At 50.5% G+C, this 18,816-nt stretch overlaps 1 protein-coding gene across 7 annotated transcripts in view; it reads left to right on the top strand.

The window, feature by feature from the left end:
* Positions 1-18,683, top strand: part of LOC130339673 (disintegrin and metalloproteinase domain-containing protein 15-like) — an 89,194-nt gene extending 70,511 nt beyond the window's left edge. For 2 of the 7 annotated variants that reach the window (XM_056554053.1, XM_056554052.1), the window contains exons 13-24: positions 760-852; positions 920-1,115; positions 1,264-1,372; positions 1,462-1,657; positions 1,812-1,883; positions 10,848-10,959; positions 11,049-11,193; positions 11,276-11,372; positions 11,663-11,740; positions 11,964-12,035; positions 16,642-16,757; positions 17,396-18,683. In XM_056554053.1, coding sequence (XP_056410028.1) covers positions 760-852; positions 920-1,115; positions 1,264-1,372; positions 1,462-1,657; positions 1,812-1,883; positions 10,848-10,959; positions 11,049-11,193; positions 11,276-11,372; positions 11,663-11,740; positions 11,964-12,035; positions 16,642-16,757; positions 17,396-17,441 — 1,332 coding nt within the window. In that variant the 3' untranslated portion in view covers positions 17,442-18,683. Of the gene's footprint in view, positions 1-759; positions 853-919; positions 1,116-1,263; positions 1,373-1,461; positions 1,658-1,811; positions 1,884-10,847; positions 10,960-11,048; positions 11,194-11,275; positions 11,458-11,662; positions 11,741-11,963; positions 12,036-16,641; positions 16,758-17,395 lie in introns of those variants that run through there. The other 5 variants (XM_056554056.1, XM_056554055.1, XM_056554054.1 and 2 more) reach the window with 5 other exon arrangements.
* The last annotated feature ends 133 nt before the right edge of the window (positions 18,684-18,816 follow it).

Here is an 18,816-nt window from a genome sequence, read left to right as displayed (position 1 = left end):
AGCTGAGCTGCAGTACCAGACATGACCCATAGAAAGGCATCCTTCTCATCCTAGACATTAAGGATCAGTAGTGTACAGAGGACCCTGGAATCTTATATTTGGTGGACTGCAGTCAGTCATAAAGTGAGTGGATATAAAGCGTACCGTCCACAGAAAGAAAGAAAAAAAGCCTTTGATGTGTCCTAGGGACATAAAGTGTTTATCGGATTGGGGTCCGAGTGTTCAGACACCGATCAATGATGAGAATGAGCCGTGTGAGGAGGGTTAGTGGTGTTGTCCGCTCTGTCTGTGAGGCCCCAAAGACTTGCAGTGTGAATCTGTCCAGGTCACGTGACACGGAGCTGACATGGAGAGTCACAGACACTAAGCATGCACTTCTCCCAACTTGTTCTCCTGATCGGTCTCTGCAACATAAAAACACATTTTTTTTAATGCCAGTGCCCATTTAACCTGTGCCAGTTAAACACTAGGCAGCAGAGCAGCATTTCAGTAGCTGCATAAACCAACATTGGTGTAATTGTCTATCTCTGACCTGTCATCTGTGCTGAGTGTTATACAATAAACCCCATAGATACTGATGTAGACCATGTAAGTCCCGGTTCCAATCCTGATCAGCCATTGTCCCCTCCTCCATCCATATCTCATTATTAGGGACTTCTTTGGCCCTCAGAAGTGCCCGGATCCTTGTAGGCTGTGAGTTCTGGTGCCCCCTCCTCCATCCATATCTAATGTTATTGGGGGCATCCCCTTTGCCCACAGGACTGTATGGATCCTTGCTGTAATGCCAGCAGCTGCAAGTTGATGCCGGGGGCAGAGTGCGCCTCTGATGGCTCATGCTGTGAGCGCTGTAAGGTAAGTTGTACACCTGTGTTCTGTGGTCATTGCCCGGCCCTGGTGAAGGACTGACTGTTCTCCACAGATAAGACCCTCTGGAACATTATGCCGGCAGGCGTTTGGGGAGTGTGATCTTCCAGAATACTGCAATGGAGTGTCTCCTCACTGCCCGGCCAATGTCTACTTCCAGAATGGGGAGCCCTGTGCAAAAGGTCGAGCGCACTGCTACCAGGGAGAATGCAGAACGCTGCAGACACAGTGCCAACGTCTTTGGGGTCCAGGTAAGCTGGGGTCGGGGGGGGGGGGGGTTGTACATGAACTAGTAAGGGGAGGTCTCTGGGGGCAGAGAGTGTCACATAAGGAGCACTATGACCTTACAGGGGTGGGAAAGGTGTCCTCCTCCCACTTCTGAGCCTCACATCTCTGCAGGTTCTTTAACTGCTCCTGATTCCTGCTTTGCCAAAGTGAACACAAGAGGAGATAAATATGGAAACTGTGGACGGATCAGCAATGGCTCTTACCTCCCCTGCACCCCGAGGTATGCCTGTATTATGTGTGTTTACTGGGTTACCTACCTTCTCCCCCTATTATTGTTCAGCCTCACCTCCTACTTGCTGTCTCTTGCAGGGATATCCTCTGTGGAAGCATTCAGTGTTTGGGTGGTAGAGATCGCCCCCTGTTGGGCACCAGTGCAGAAATTATTTCCATCCCAGTCACTGTGAACAGAACGGAAATCTTGTGTCGGGGCACTTACTTCAATCTGGGAGATGATGTTTGGGACTCTGTTCTGGTAAAGACTGGAACGGTCTGTGGGCCAGGAAAGGTAGGTACAAGTGAGGTAAGAAGTGATGAGGTGCAGCAGAGGCTCTGGATCATCATCTCCTACCAGACCTTGTGTAGCCTTGCACTATGTCTTCCATTACCCAACTATCTGCTGCCTTCCCTGTATCTTTGACCTCCCTTTCCTCTGGATCTAGGTTTGTGTCAATCAGCAGTGTCGAGATGTGGGAGAGCTAAAGATGTGCAGGAGCCGATGTGGGGGACACGGGGTGAGAGCTCCCTCTTGTTATTCATGGTCTCCTCCATGTCTAACTTTTCCCTTCTACTCCTCCACCATGTCTCACCTTTCCCTCCTCCATGTCTGACCTTTCCCTCCCCCTCCTTCTCCTCCATGTCTGACCTTTACCTTCTCCTACTACTCCACCATGTCTCACCTTTCCCTTCTCCTCCTCCTCCATGTCTGACCTCTCACTCCTCCTCCTCTTCTTCCTCCATGTCTGACCTTTCACTCCTCCTCCTCTTTTTCCTCCATGTCTGACCTTTCACTCCTCCTCCTCTTCTTCCTCCATGTCTGACCTTTCACTCCTCCCCTCTTCTTCCTCCATGTCTGACCTTTCACTCCTCCTCCTCCTCTCTTCTTCCTCCATGTCTGACCTTTCACTCCTCCTCTCTTCTTCCTCCATGTCTGACCTTTCACTCCTCCTCCTCCTCCTCTCTTCTTCCTCCATGTCTGACCTTTCACTCCTCCTCCTCTCTTCTTCCTCCATGTCTGCCCTTTCCTTTCTCCATGTTTTTTTTTTTTTTCAATTAAATGAACAACATATAAATATACAGCCCCAAGAGGACCCTCCCCACCTGTACCAATTGACATTCGGTCCATAAGACAAGGCATATAAAAATCAATAGGATCAGACCGTGTTCTATAAATCATAAAACCACTATAGTAGGAGGATGAAGAGTATTCCCACAGAGAACACAATCACTGTGACACCATACCACAGACACAACCATTCTCACACACACACACACACACACACACACACCCACACCAGAACACGTCCTGGGAGCTCACCATTTATCCACGTAACCACCCTAAGACTGGTAGGACCCACGAACTGTAGGATTCGTAAAGGCATCCAGCAACATCCACAGCAATCAAACTTTGTCAAATTTTTTGGGAGATTTCCGACTCACGTACAAGGTATGGTAGAGAGGAACATATTTATTCACTAAGGCTATCCACCGGGACACATCCTTCCAGGCCATCACTATGACTTTGCGTGCACAAAACAGGAGAAAACAGATCAATAGGCGTCTATAAGAGCCCATTACCAACCATTAATGATTCCCAACAAATAGACTTCCGGCGTCCGAACAAAGGGGAATTCCAGATGGTCTGACAGGAATTGCATCACCTCTCTCCAAAAGGGCACAACACAGGAACAAGTCCACACCGCATGCAAAAAAAGTATCTCTTTCACTCCCACACCTGAAACAAATATCAGACTTCGAGACCCCCATGTGATGTAGTCTAACGGGTGTATAATACAAACGGAGAACAAACCTGGATTGAATGAGCATATCTCGGGCACTAAGCACCGTAGGATAATAAGTCTTAACCACTTCCTGCCACATTTCTACAGAAAGACTTGGAACATCCTCAACCCACTTCAGCTGTGCAAGAGCAAATGGGTCTGGACCCACTGAATGCAATAAAGCATAACTCCTGAGTGAGGGGCTTGGCCAGGTCAATGGTTCCCAGGAGCAATTCTGATTAATTAAACACAGGGGTAACTTCCAGTGAACCAAACTGTGCGGAAACCGCATGTTGCAACTGAAGATACCTGAAGTGGGCATCCCGAGGGACATGAAAACAGTCCCTTAATTCAGCAAATGAAGGCAAGACACAGTTATCTCCAAATAAATGCATGTCAAATTTAATTTCTGGGAGCTCCAAACTCTGTCCACCTCCAGCTCCCGCAGGTTTTCTAAATGAGGATTATCCCACAGGGGTGCTCTAGAACAGTGTTTCCCAACCCAGTCCTCAAGGCACACCAACATTCCGTTTTTTTTCAGTTACTCCATTGGAATAGAACAGGGAAAAATTAAAATCCTGGACTGTTGGTGTGCCTTGAGGACTGGGTTGGGAAACACTGCTCTAGAAGATACCACCGGCTGAGGGAAGCGCCCAGAAATCACCGACCAGACCGCAGCCACCAAGGATGTAGAGGGAGCATACCTTACAATGTATTAGTCAGTATCTCATAGGAACCCATGAGAGCCCCCGCCAAAGCTGTAAAGGCATTAGAGAGGTCCAGGTCAATCCACCAGGCTGCATACACCAGCTGTGAAGCTAGAAAATAGTTATGCATATTGGGAGCAGCAAGTCGTTCCCCCCCCCCTGCTTTGGCGCCTGGAGCATTGCTTGCCCTAATCTCTGAGGCTTATTCTGCCAATAGAAGGATCTCAGAGCCCTGTTAAGTTTGACAAAAAACTCCCTAGGAGGGATAGTAGGTGACAAATGAAAGAGGTATAGGAATTTTGTGAGGAAGATCATTTTGAAAATATTAACCCTACCTGCTAGGGATAAGGGTAAGGAATCCCATACTTGTAAGGCAGATTACCTAAAAGAGGGTCTAAATTAAGGGCCATAAACTCAGAATTACTAGGAGACACCTCCACTCCCAAATACATGGAGCAGGAGACTGCCTGCAAACCATTAGGCAATGTAGAAGGTTAAAATCCCCCCCCCCCCCCCCGCCCTGGAATAAGGACATAATAGATGATTTGGCCCAATTCACTCTCAGACCCGAGACCTCCCCAAACCTATCCAAAAGACCAAACAGAGCACCTAAGGAGCCCTCCACATCACCTAACTAAACCAAGGTGTCATTGACATACAGGGATATCTTTTCAGTCATGGACCCTCTAGGGATTCCCTTAATATAATGAGAGGCACGAACAGCCACCGCCAAAGGTACCACAGCCAATGCAAACAGAAAGGGAGATAAAGGGTACCCTTGCCGGGTGCCCCTGCCCAGGGGGAAGGGCCCTAGGCACATCATAAAGCAAATGGAAACACGCCCTAAACACATATCCAAAGCGGAGGACACTCATCAGGCACCAAATATAGTGCCATTCAACCGAATCAAAGGCCTTAGAGACATCAAGGCTAACTACATAACTAGGGGAAGCGTTCCTCCTGCGCTGCGAAAATGTTAAGATGGAGCCTCTTGACATTGATATCAGTAGCCCTCTCTGGCATAAACTCAGTCTGATCAGTGTGAACCACTGAATAAATGACCCCCTTAAGCCTGTTTGCCAGTACCTGTTGCCAAAATTTTTATATCAACATTAAGAAGGGAAATGGGACGATAAGAGTCCGGAAAAGTTGGATCCCTTCCAGGCTTGGGAAGTTCTACAATAAGGGCCTCTCTCATAGAGTCAGGCAAAGCCCCAGACTCCAAGGCTGTTGTATACAGGTTAAGCAGGATAGGAATCAATTTCTCCTCATTCACCCTGTACCAGTCCCCAACCAAACCATCCAAACCCTGAGTCTTCCCAGAGGGCAAATGTTTTATAACTCTTGACACCTCAATGGGGTAAGGGGGAGTTTCCTCGGAAAGGACAGTATAGTCTCAGGGGCCACCCCAGAGGAGGAGGAGGAGTATAGGGAACTGTAAAAGGAGTGGAATATCCCATTAATAATCATTGAGTCAGAGCTAAGGGTCCCATCATAGTACGTATATAGGGTATGGAAGCTACAGGACAACTTTCTCTAGGCAAGTAAACCAATAGTTTACAGTTCTTGTCCCCAAATTCAAATATGGCCGCTTCCCTTGCCACCATTTTCAAATGTACCGGATCCTTCTGTATAATCAAGAGACCTCTGTGCCTTAGCCCATGCTCTCTCTGCCTCCGGAGTAGGATCCCTAACCGCCGCTGCCTCCAGGAGTCCTATCTCTATTTCTAGCGCCCATTCCCGGGCACCCAATTCTTCCCTCCTACCCACTACCCCCACCATAAATGCTTCCTGAACAGTTGCTTTGTAAGCATCCCACTGGATCAGAGCATCTGGATAGGAGGCATTATGGGCCAGTAATCAGAATGTGTGAAACTTCCTCCACATGAAATCCACCCAGGATGCATTCTCCACAGGTGGGAGGAGGGATGGGGACCCAGAGTTAATGTAACTATTAAAGCAGAATGATCTGAGATCCCCCTACTACACTTCACTCACCGCTGGCAATAGGTTAGCCGAAGCAAAGGCGAGATCAATACGAGAAAAGGACTTGTGCACTGAGGAATAAAAGGAGAAAACGGAATCATCCAGATACTTCCATATCCAGAGGTCAGTAAGGCCCAGCCCCAGATGCCAAGAAGCCAATGCAGATGAGCCAGGGTCCGCAGCACTGGTGCGATCAAGCTGGGGATTAGCCATTGAAGTAGCCTATAAAAAGAACAGGGTCAGTAGGGAAGGAAGTCAGTTTATCTGTAAGCAAATCCAACAAGGCAACATGAAAAGGAGGAGGCACATACAGTGAGACCAAGGTGAATTAGAAGGAAGACAATGCAAGATCACATACCGAAGTGGTCACAGGAAACCTGGGAGACAACCAGAGGCAAGGAGGTTAGACACCAGGTTTGAGACCCCTCTAGCTAGTGACTAGTAAGAAGAATGATGTCCCTTCACAACCTATGCCCTCTTATGGGCCAAAACCTTTTGACCCATAAGGTGAGTTTACCTCAAACATGAAATGCAGGGAATGTCTCTTAACAAAAGCCAGGCATAGCGCTCTCTTAACCTTGGAATTAAGGCCACAAACGTTCCAACTGAGTACTCTAAGGGGCCCCATTATGCAGGCTGTAAGAAGCACAAAGAGGGCCCAACACGCCATACAGAAACCAGTCAACTAGGGGAGCTCCCAGACATCACATACAACCATACATCAAGGACAGACAACAAAGAAGCCACACCACCAGAACTGAATAACATTCCCAAAACAATTCCCTGTGTAACACTAACTAAACCAGTGCAGACCTGTACCCCAAACAAGCAAACCATATCAGGCGGGTGCAGGAGCTACTTATAATCCACCAATCACCGCCTCCCGCCCACCCAATAAACTAAGGTCGTTATCCTTCTAGCCATGGAGAACCTAGGGGGAACTCCGTACCTCGGCCAACTACTACTCCAATCCTACACTGCTAACTAACTAAGAAGGGATTAAATAGTCAAGCAGGGGGATGAGTCTGTCGGCTTAGCAGCCCTAGGGGCCCCCTCCACCCACTGCATCGCTTCAGCAGGTGAAGTGAAGAATTTAGTAGTGTGACCAACCACCTTCAGACGAGCCAGGTACAGCATAGCATAGAGATATCCTTTTGGCGCAGAGCTTGAGTATGCTGGTTTCTTAATTCCATGGAGAAGTCCGTGTAGAAGGAGACTATCACCGAAGAGCACCTCGCCTTTAATCCTCACTGCCCGCAGGATAGTGTTTGTCTTTGAAATGAATAACATTCGCCAGGAATGGTCTGGGGGGCCCCACAGGAACAGGAGGTCTGGCAGGAACCCTATGTGCCTGCTCCACCGAGAAGAAAGGAGAGAAGGTATTTACAGGCAAAATCTCCTTCAGCCAGGATATAAGGAATGCCACAGGATCGGTGCCCTCCGCCTTTTCAGGAAGGCCCATCAGCCTAACATTATTGCGATAACATAGGCGATTTTCAAAGTCGTCAGCTCTGTCCACTATGCCCCGAAACTGCCTTTGGAGGTCAGCAATTTGTTGAGGGACTGAGCGGAGTGTCTTCCACAGTAGAAACTCTGTTTTCCACCTCGGTTGTGCGTTCCCTCAACTTTTGGGTCTTGTCATGCAGGATGACAAACTCCTGTCTAAGCTCATCCACTTTAGAGATCATGGAGGTATGACAGGAGGTTATAGTAGACAATATTTCTGTAAAGCGGAGGTCCATGGTGGCTCCATCATACGGCAACCAATCAGGAGAAGGAAGAGGTGATGGATCAGAAGGATGGTCAGCTAAGGACATGCACTGACCAATCAGAGTGCTGCATGAATGATTCTCAGACCTGGAAAACGTTTTTAGCAGCTTTGGCCGCGACTTTGGTAGAAAGAGGCGTCTGAGCCATAGAGTCCCTCTGAGAGCATCCGTTAGCCTCAAAGTGTCCATCATCTGAAGAGAAATCATAATCTGATGAAGAGCGAGTCACGCCAACCCCTGACTTGTTTCGTTTGGATTTGCCCCTCGGGCCGCCCATAGTAGCGCAAACGTCACCTAAGGGAGCCTCAGAGCTCCACCAGCACTGCAGCCACCACATGTCCCCGCAAGCTCAGCAAAAAGCAATGTCAGCACATTCCAGCACAGGGGGGGTTAAAGGAGTTTCAATAAAGGAGACCTCTGGTACAGAGCCAATTCTTAGCCCACTCTAAGTCCCAGCAAGCCCAGATGAAAACGGGTATCTACAGTATCGAGAGGTAGATATAGATGACAGTGTAGGGTGGTGTATTCACAAGGCAGCAGTTCCCAGCAGCCCCGCCCACATAATGTTAAAGTCCAGAACCCACTCAGTGCTGCAGCACCCACTCACAGCTCCACCAGATGCAAGGAAAATTGCTGCCGTCCTCCTATACTCACCTGCAGAGGGCTGATCTTCAGCGCCGCAGCCTGGCAGTCCCAGCAGCACAGGTGTAGTGGGAGTTTCCCTGGAGACCCAGCAAAAGCCTTAGCCCCGCCCACGAAGGCCAATAAGGGCGGGCCCTCAGCCACAGCAGCCAGGGATCGACTTAGGACTCCAGCGAGTGTGGGACACCGCAAGGCACCTCACAGCAGCAGAGTCTTCACTCCGCCTCCACGTGCACCTCCGCCGTCCGGCCCCACCGACACCCAGGAAAGGCAGTCAACCTCACAGTCACTGTGACCGGAGGTCCTCTGGAGTTCTGACCCCCGTCAAGTAAGTGTCACCGCGGGTCAAGGGGGTGATTTTCAGAAATCACACACAGACACTAACCTAAAAATACCAAAGAAAATCACAACATCACGCACACGTAACTAAGTGAATAATACTCTTAACACTATACTATAATAACTAAAAACTGGTCTGACTGCCTTTCTCCCAAAATAACTATTACAATATACAAAAACAAAAATAGTGATTTTATGTTTCCTAGTTGGGATATTTTTTGTTTTAATCACAGCGAGGAAAGCATTATTTATGTTCATAAGGTGTGTGTTGGACTGTAGGTTTATTTATTTATTTATTTTTATACATAATCTGGGCTGGCCGGTTAGGAAGGTTTTAGTTGTTATTTTGAGACAGTTTTTATTTTTTTATTTTTTTTTTTTATGTTCAGTTTTGTTAATTTTGTTACAGTCAACTGAACTTGTTTTTTTTGTTTTGTATTTTTATAATAAAATAGTTTCAGGGTAATTGGAACAGGTAAGCGGGAGTTCGACGGACACATTTCTTCTCAGCTCCCCATGCAGGCCACGCCACTTCCTCCTCCATGTCTGACCTTTCCCCCTTCCTCCTCCTCAATGTCTGACCTTTCCCTCCTCCATGTCTGACCTTTCCCCCCTCCTCCTCCATGTCTGACCTTTCCCTCCTCCTCCATGTCTGACCTTTTCCTACTCCTCCATGTCTGACCTTTTCCTCCTCCTCCTCCATGTCTTACCTTTCCCTCCTCCTCCATGTCTGACCTTTCCCTCCTCCATGTCTGACCTTTCCCTCCTCCTCCATGTCTGACCTTTCCCTCCTCCTCCTCCATGTCTGACCTTTCCCTCCTCCTCCTCCTCCATGTCTGACCTTTCCCTCCTCCTCCTCCTCCATGTCTGACCTTTCCCTCCTCCTCCTCCATGTCTGACCTTTCCCTCCTCCTCCTCCTCCATGTCTGACCTTTCCCTCCTCCTCCTCCTCCTCCTCCATGTCTGACCTTTCCCTCCTCCTCCTCCTCCTCCTCCATGTCTGACCTTTCCCTCCTCCTCCTCCTCCTCCATGTCTGACCTTTCCCTCCTCCTCCTCCTCCTCCATGTCTGACCTTTCCCTCCTCCTCCTCCTCCTCCATGTCTGACCTTTCCCTCCTCCTCCTCCTCCTCCATGTCTGACCTTTCCCTCCTCCTCCTCCTCCTCCATGTCTGACCTTTCCCTCCTCCTCCTCCATGTCTGACCTTTCCCTCCTCCTCCTCCTCCTCCATGTCTGACCTTTCCCTCCTCCTCCTCCATGTCTGACCTTTCCCTCCTCCTCCTCCTCCTCCATGTCTGACCTTTCCCTCCTCCTCCTCCATGTCTGACCTTTCCCTCCTCCGTCTGACCTTTCCCTCCTCCTCCTCCTCCTCCTCCATGTCTGACCTTTCCCTCCTCCTCCTCCTCCTCCTCCTCCATGTCTGACCTTTCCCTCCTCCGTCTGACCTTTCCCTCCTCCTCCTCCTCCTCCTCCTTCTCCATGTCTGACCTTTCCCTCCTCCTCCTCCTCCTCCATGTCTGACCTTTCCCTCCTCCATGTCTGACCTTTCCCCCCTCCTCCATGTCTGACCTTTCCCTCCTCCATGTCTGACCTTTCCCTCCTCCTCCTCCTCCTCCATGTCTGACCTTTCCCTCCTCCTCCATGTCTGACCTTTCCCTCCTCCTCCATGTCTGACCTTTCCCTCCTCCTCCTCCATGTCTGACCTTTCCCTCCTCCTCCTCCTCCATGTCTGACCTTTCCCTCCTCCTCCTCCTCCTCCATGTCTGACCTTTCCCTCCTCCTCCTCCATGTCTGACCTTTCCCTCCTCCGTCTGACCTTTCCCTCCTCCTCATCCTCCTCCTCCATGTCTGACCTTTCCCTCCTCATCCTCCTCCTCCATGTCTGACCTTTCCCTCCTCCTCCTCCTCCTCCTCCATGTCTGACCTTTCCCCCCTCCTCCTCCTCCTCCATGTCTGACCTTTCCCTCCTCCTCCTCCTCCTCCATGTCTGACCTTTCCCTCCTCCTCCTCCTCCTCCTCCATGTCTGACCTTTCCCCCCTCCTCCTCCTCCTCCATGTCTGACCTTTCCCTCCTCCTCCTCCATGTCTGACCTTTCCCTCCTCCATGTCTGACCTTTCCCCCCTCCTCCTCCTCCTCCATGTCTGACCTTTCCCTCCTCCTCCTCCATGTCTGACCTTTCCCTCCTCCTCCTCCATGTCTGACCTTTCCCTCCCCCTCCTCCTCCTCCATGTCTGACCTTTCCCTCCTTTCTGCAGGTGTGTAATAGTAATGAGAACTGTCACTGTGACCCGGGGTGGTCTCCTCCCTACTGCACCTCGTCTGGTGACGGTGGGAGCCTGGACAGTGGGCCGGTCGCTCTGGAGCATGGTGAGGAGCGGACATGTTTTTCCATTCATAGTGTGTGTGTGTGTGTGTGTTCTTTTATAGGGTTATGTATCTGTAATTCTTCTCTGCAGGTGGCTCCTCTGTGGCCAGCACAGTGTTCTTGGTTCTCCTGGTCATCTGCCTCCTTGTTCTCCTCCTCGTCTGTTACCTCAAGCGGGGATTTCTTCAGAGGAAGCTCAGCAACGTCTTCAGTAAAAGCAGTAAATGTCAGTACAGGTGAGGTCATGGATATAGAGGAATACAATAGATGGCGAACCTTGTATAACCCCCTGACCTCTATGTGCCATTATATCTCCAGAGTAACCCACAACAGCAGCCAGCCTCGACCCCAGCGTCCGCCCCCGCCTCACTGGACACAGAGTACGGAGCTGCAGGTGATGTCCAGCAGTAACCAGGTGAGGGCAGGACGTGACTCGATCCTACACAGAAGACCCATCACACCCCTCTGGTTACACGTTAGGTGTCTCTCCAGGTTCCTCGGTACAGCCTCTGATCCCCATGGTAGACCAGCACTGCTTGCCATGCATGTACTTGACGCGTCCTATACGTGTTCACTAACCTGTTATATAAATGTCTCATTTTTCTCTACAAACCAATGACCTGTCTGTCCCTCTGCTCCTCACACCATCTCCACCTCTTGTCTATGACCATGGTCTCCTGTTCATGTGTCCGTTCTCCTGCTCAGTCTGATAGTGAAGGCTCTGACCGGCCTGATCCTCCATCCAAGCCTCTCCCTCCTGACCCGGTTCAGAAGCACAGCCAGGTAAAGAACCATTGTGCAGTGGTGTGACCTGTAGTTGTAATTGGTGCTCGTGCCCTGGTGTTGGTGGTGCCCCCTGCCGTGCTTATTGCCTTACTTATGCTATACTCTGCACGTTGCTCCTCTTTATAACCAGCGTCCTCTGCTAATCCACTTTCCTGGCGTTTATGTCCCTCATTGCCTTTCTGCATGGCTGTCAGTCATTCTCACTGCTCTCTTCATCCAGGCTGCTGCTCAGGACAGGCCACCTGCCCCAACACGGCCTCTTCCTGTGGACCCCTTCCCACGATGGGCCCAGGTAACAAGCAGGACTCTTTGTACTGGTGTGGGGATCTGGGATTGGTGGGTATTGAGGATCTCTGTGACCTCAGTCTATTCTCCTCTTACTGTCTGCTATTGGGAGGCAGAAGTGCTGGGGTGAATGTAGCAAAGGTACAAAATACCCAGGAAATGGAGCAGATTATAAGTAAAGGGAAGATGGCTGACGTGTTGGGGTCGTCCTGATGACCATGGTTCCGGCCTGTAGAGATAAGGATGACACCCAAACCAATGGTAACAGTCAGCACTCCAATGTGTCCTTTATACACCGACCACTGATAGGTGGAATAAATATTGGGGATCATCTGGTGACCATGGGGAGGGGGGGGGAGGGAAGGGACTGGTCAGTTCTTGGGAAGTAGGAAAAATGGGCAGAATGTTAGAATGTAAGCGACTGTAACAGTTACTGAATAGTGAGGTCTAGACTCCAGAGGGGGTGGTCCTGGCATGGGTGGGGGTTATTGCCTAACAAGGGTGTTTCGAAGGAGGATAACGGGGTCATGGGGGCCCAAGGCTCATTGATGTGTGAGGGAGGAGGCTGGGCTGTCTACTCTGATCCCACAGAAGAGCTGCTGAAAAACTCCTCTTCCTGTGTATGGGACACTAGAGGACGTCACAGCTGTGTATGGGGCCCCGCCGAGCGATCAGATCACACAGGACATCACAGCTGTGTATGGAGCCCCACAGAGCGGTCAGATCACACAGAACATCACTGCTGTGTATGGGGCCCTGCAGAGCTGTCAGATCACACAGGACATCACAGCTGTGTATGGGGCCCCGCAAACCATTCAGATCACACGGTACATCACAGCTGTGTATGAGGCCCCGCAGATCAGATCACACGGGACATCACAGCTGTGTATGGGGCCCCGCAGAGCGGTCAGATCATATGGGACATCACAGCTGTGTATGGGGCCCCGCAAACCATTCAGATCACACGGTACATCACAGCTGTGTATGAGGCCCCGCAGATCAGATCACACGGGACATCACAGCTGTGTATGGGGCCCCGCAGATCAGATCACACGGGACATCACAGCTGTGTATGGGGCCCCGCAGAGCGGTCAGATCATATGGGACATCACAGCTGTGTATGGGGGCCCCGCAGAGCGGTCAGATCACACAGGACATCACAGCTGTGTATGGGGCCCTGCAGACTGGTCAGATCATAAGGGACATCACAGCTGTGTATGGGGCCCCGCAGATCAGATCACACGGGACATCACAGCTGTGTATGGGGCCCCGCAGATCAGCTCACACAGGACATCACAGCTGTGTATGGGGCCCCGCAGAGCGGTCAGATCATACGGGACATCACAGCTGTGTATGGGGCCCCGCAGATCAGATCACACGGGACATCACAGCTGTGTATGGGGCCCCGCAGACCGGTCAGATCACACAGGACATCACAGCTGCGTATGGGGCCCTGCAGATCAGATCACACAGGACATCACAGCTGTGTATGGGGCCCTTCAGATAAGATCACACAGGACATCACAGCTGTGTATGGGGCCCTGCAGATCAGATCACACAGGACATCAAAGCTGTGTATGGGGCCCTGCAGACCGGTCAGATCACACAGGACATCACAGCTGTGTATGGGGCCCTGCAGATCAGATCACACAGGACATCACAGCTGTGTATGGGGCCCTGCAGACCGGTCAGATCACACAGGACATCACAGCTGTGTATGGGGCCCTGCAGATCAGACCACACAGGACATCACAGCTGTGTATGGGGCCCCGCAGATCAGATCACACAGGACATCACAGCTGTGTATGGGGCCCTGCAGATCAGATCACACAGGAAATCAAAGCTGTGTATGGGGCCCTGCAGATCAGATCACACAGGACATCACAGCTGTGTATGGGGCCCCGCAGATCAGATCACACAGGACATCACAGCTGTGTATGGGACCCTGCAGATCAGATCACACAGGACATCACAGCTGTGTATGGGGTCCCACAGATCAGATCACACAGGACATCACAGCTGTGTATGGGGCCCCGCAGATCAGATCACACAGAACATCAAAGCTGTGTATGGGGCCCTGCAGACCGGTCAGATCACACAGGACATCACAGCTGTGTATGGGGCCCCGCAGATCAGATCACACAGGACATCAAAGCTGTGTATGGGGCCCCACAGATCAGATCACACAGGACATCACAGCTGTGTATGGGGCCCTGCAGATCAGATCACACAGGACATCACAGCTGTGTATGGGGCCCTGCAGACCGGTCAGATCACACAGGACATCACAGCTGTGTATGGGGCCCTGCAGATCAGACCACACAGGACATCACAGCTGTGTATGGGGCCCTGCAGATCAGATCACACAGGACATCACAGCTGTGTATGGGGCCCTGCAGACCGGTCAGATCACACAGGACATCACAGCTGTGTATGGGGCCCTGCAGATCAGACCACACAGGACATCACAGCTGTGTATGGGGCCCCGCAGATCAGATCACACAGGACATCACAGCTGTGTATGGGGCCCTGCAGATCAGATCACACAGGAAATCAAAGCTGTGTATGGGGCCCTGCAGATCAGATCACACAGGACATCACAGCTGTGTATGGGACCCTGCAGATCAGATCACACAGGACATCACAGCTGTGTATGGGGCCCCACAGATCAGATCACACAGAACATCAAAGCTGTGTATGGGGCCCTGCAGACCGGTCAGATCACACAGGACATCACAGCTGTGTATGGGGCCCCGCAGATCAGATCACACAGAACATCAAAGCTGTGTATGGGGCCCCACAGATCAGATCACACAGGACATCAAAGCTGTGTATGGGGCCCCGCAGGTCAGATCACACAGGACATCACAGCTGTGTATGGGGCCCCGCAGATCAGATCACACAGGACATCACAGCTGTGTATGGGGCCCCGCTGACCGGTCAGATCACACAAGACATCACAGCTGTGTATGGGGCCCCGCAGACCGGTCAGATCACACAGGAAATCAAAGCTGTGTATGGGGCCCCGCAGATCACATCACACAAGACATCACAGCTGTGTATGGGGCCCCGCAGACCGGTCAGATCACACAGGACATCACAGCTGTGTATGGGGCCCTGCAGATCAGATCACACAGGACATCACAGCTGTGTATGGGGCCCCGCAGATAGCTGTCTGATCTAACAGCAGATAATAAATGTGTCTCCTGGGGGAAGGAGTCACATCGATACTTATGGCTGATGAGTGTATAATCCCCTCTGGGATTCCCCTTGAGACCATGTTGACACTACTGAATGTCCGCACAGAAAATCTCAGTGTGGACCCTCCGGAATCTGAGCGCCGGCATATTATTGCGCTGGGACCGCACAGGAATGCGCCTTCTCATAGACTTTCATGCATTCCGTGTCAACAGAAAGAATTAACAGGTTCGCTGTGTGCACAGCGCAGCAAAATCCCATTGAATTCAACGGGACTCTGCTGCTGCGGACATGTGAACATAACCTTAGAGGATTGATTGTATTGTCCTCATATCTGTATGGCCCAATGTCTGTTCCTCTGTCGAGTGTATACGCACACACAGTTGCAAGAAAAGAAAGTGAACCCTTCAGAATTCCCTGGCTTCTTGCATTGATGACTAATAAAATATCACCTGCTTCTTCTGTCACAATTATAGGCATATATGAACTCCTACCACAGACAGCTGTCCTGTTCATGTCTCTTATAGAGTAAACATCCACAGCGCAGGGAGCAAAAGTAATTGTTTCCCTCTTTCAGCGACATATCCAAGAGCTGATTGTTAAAAAGTGTTTCCATAAAGGACATGAGATGTGAAGTTTGGAGGGACACAAGGGCATTGCCCATTACAAAATGAGGCCCAAACCCTGAATCCTGGCAGATCTGTTCATCTCCGGAGAGACCAGTCAGTGTGATCTGCGCCCCCTCCCCCCATCCAGATAACTTGTCATAAGGACACGAGGCTGAAGAAAGTTTATAGGGGGACGACTGGTGCTTGGCTTAGTGGGCCATCACTTGTAGTCTCTGAGGGTGGTTGCTATGTGCAACTGGTCAACTTTTCCTCTGCACAAGTTTTGATAAATCTCCCCCAAATTTGTCTACAAATGGAGGAAATCTAGGACTACGGCTGCTCTCCCTAGAAGGGGGCATCCTGAAAAAAAAGTTAATTGGTGAGAATTTAAGGACGGCCAAGACCCCCATACTGAATCGGCATCAGGCGATGCTACAATGACCCAAAGGTCCCATGGAAACCATCTAAATAGTGGAGGAAAAAGACCTTACCCCTATGGAGATGCTGTGGCCTGACCTGAAGAGGGCGCTGTGCACACTCTCTCATCTGCAGCTACAGAATATGTTTGGTGCAGGGTATCTACATCTTATTCCATTCAAGGCTTCACTTGCTTTTTCTCCCTGCACTGTGGATGTTTGCACAAAAAGACCTGAACGATACATCGGTTTGTGTATTTTATTTAGTTACTTTGGACGTGATTCGCTAAAGCGTTCACTTACACTTTTTTTTAGCAATTGTTTTATACATGGCCTTGTGATTACTTAGGATGAGGGGGGGTCACATACTTTTACATCTCTGCTCCTGCAGGTGCCTTCTTTTACCAAACCTCCTCCCCCTCCTCCCAAGAAGCCCTTACCGCTAAGTCCCATACAGGAGCGCCTGCTCGGTGCATCAGCCTACCCCGACCTTATCACCCCGGCACGGTAAGACTCTCTATATATTATTGTACAGGAAGGAGGATATTCCCATGTGACTTCCTGCCTGGTGCTCATTCATTGTGAAGGAATGTGTTATCGCATATGTGAGCCTCACCCTACATGTTCTAGAACAGTGGTCTCAAAACTGTGGACCTCCAGATGTTGCAAAACTTGCAAAACCTGGACAGCCAAACACCTGTCTGCCTCCTCCAGAGGATCCACACTGATCATGAAAGGTAAATCAAGGCTTCCCTTTTGCCCAGCCAAACACCTGTCTGCCTCCTCCAGAGTATCCACACTGTTCTTAAAAGGTAAATTGAGGCTTCACTTTTGCAAAACTTCAACTCCCAGCATGCCTGGACAGCCGGTGGCTGTTCCGGCATGCTGGGAGTTGAAGTTTTGCAACATCTGGAGGGCCACAGTTTGAGACAACTGTTCTAAAGCGGCACTCAATGTAAACAAAATGCGTAATAAACTGCACTTTATTAATGACCATTTATAAGTGGTGCACCTCCACAACAGTAAAAACCGAGTGTTAACCCCTTCTAGCCTCTTAGGGCTCTTAGTCACAGCTTGTCTCCATCTACCCCTGTCCAAGGCTTGTACTGTCATAGTGTGACTTTCTTTTGTTGTATCCCTTACAGGCATGCTCCAAAACCCCCGTACACAGGAAGGACCCCCAAAGTGTAACGTGAGGAGACCCCAGGAGATACGCCATTCTCTGCATAGTGACTACTACACATTGTGCCTTTGCACTGGATATCATTGCCCCCAGCTGGACTTGTGGGGATCCTCTTTTCTTTGACTTATTTTACCTTTTTATTATGTTGCTGAATAAGTGAATGTTTGGCGTTTGTGTGTTCTGGACGAGTTTACATATTTATGTGCAATACGTGTGGTGTATAAAGGATGAGATGTATAGGACGATGCCTTCTGTGCTGATCGGAGGGGCCTGGGAGAGGGCCGCATGTCTTCCAATAGAATTGAGCATTCCTGTGTGACTGGTGTGGACGGGTGGGTGTTGTGGACTATGGCCGTCTATATGGTAAGAGATCATCCAAGTGTCTGAAGGATCAACATGATAACCACTTGGCTTCTGAAATGTGACTTCATGGCCTACAGGGGGCAACACTGCTGTTTGTTCCTTTGTATGGCCTATAGGGGGCAGTGCTGTCTGTTGTCCCTGTGTATGTCCTACAAGGGGCAGTGCTGATGGCTATCCCCATGAATGAACAATAGTGGACAATGCAGGTGACTGTCCCTGTGGCCTTTAGGGGGCAGTGCTCATGGCTGTTCCTGTGAATTGACAATAGGCGGCAATGCAGCTGGCTGTCCATGTATGGTCTACAGGGGGCAGTGCATCTGGCTTTTCCCTGTGTATGGTCTATAGGGGGGCAGTGCAGCTGGCTGTCCCTATGAATGGCCAATAGGGGCAGCACTCCTGGATGTCTCTGTGAATGGCCAATATGCAGGACCCATGAAAATGTTTTTTTTTTTTTAATAATGCTTATTGTATGTTTTTTTAATTAAATGTATAGATGATATATAAAGTCAGTCATCAGATTTCACCAACCTGTTCATTATAAACAATACAGGATGTTCACCTGTAACAAAGGCATCAGTCAGTGTATTTGTAACGTGCCTACACCTCACACCCTGCCGGAGGAGATGGCATGGGTGCCTACACCTCACACCCTGCCAGAGGAGATGGTATGGGCGCCTACACCTCACACCCTGCCGGAGGAGATGGCCTGGGCGCCTACACCTCACCCTGCCGGAGGAGAAGGCCTGGACGCCTACACCTCATGCTGCCAGGGGAGATGGCATGGGCGCCTACACCTCACACCCTGCTGGAGGAGATGGCATGGGCGCCTACACCTCACACCCTGCCGGAGGAGATGGCCTGGGCGCCTACACCTCATGCTGCCAGAGGAGATGGCATGGGCGCCTACACCTCACACCCTGCCGGAGGAGATGGCATGGGCGCCTACACCTCACACCCTGCCGGAGGAGATGGCCTGGGCGCCTACACCTCACCCTGCCGGAGGAGATGGCATGGGCGCCT

This window comes from Hyla sarda, unplaced genomic scaffold (genome assembly GCF_029499605.1).
Source record: "Hyla sarda isolate aHylSar1 unplaced genomic scaffold, aHylSar1.hap1 scaffold_55, whole genome shotgun sequence".
In the NCBI taxonomy this organism is placed as follows: domain Eukaryota; kingdom Metazoa; phylum Chordata; class Amphibia; order Anura; family Hylidae; genus Hyla; species Hyla sarda.
Note: the sequence above shows the minus strand (reverse complement) of the source record. Positions and strands in the feature narration are given on the sequence as shown.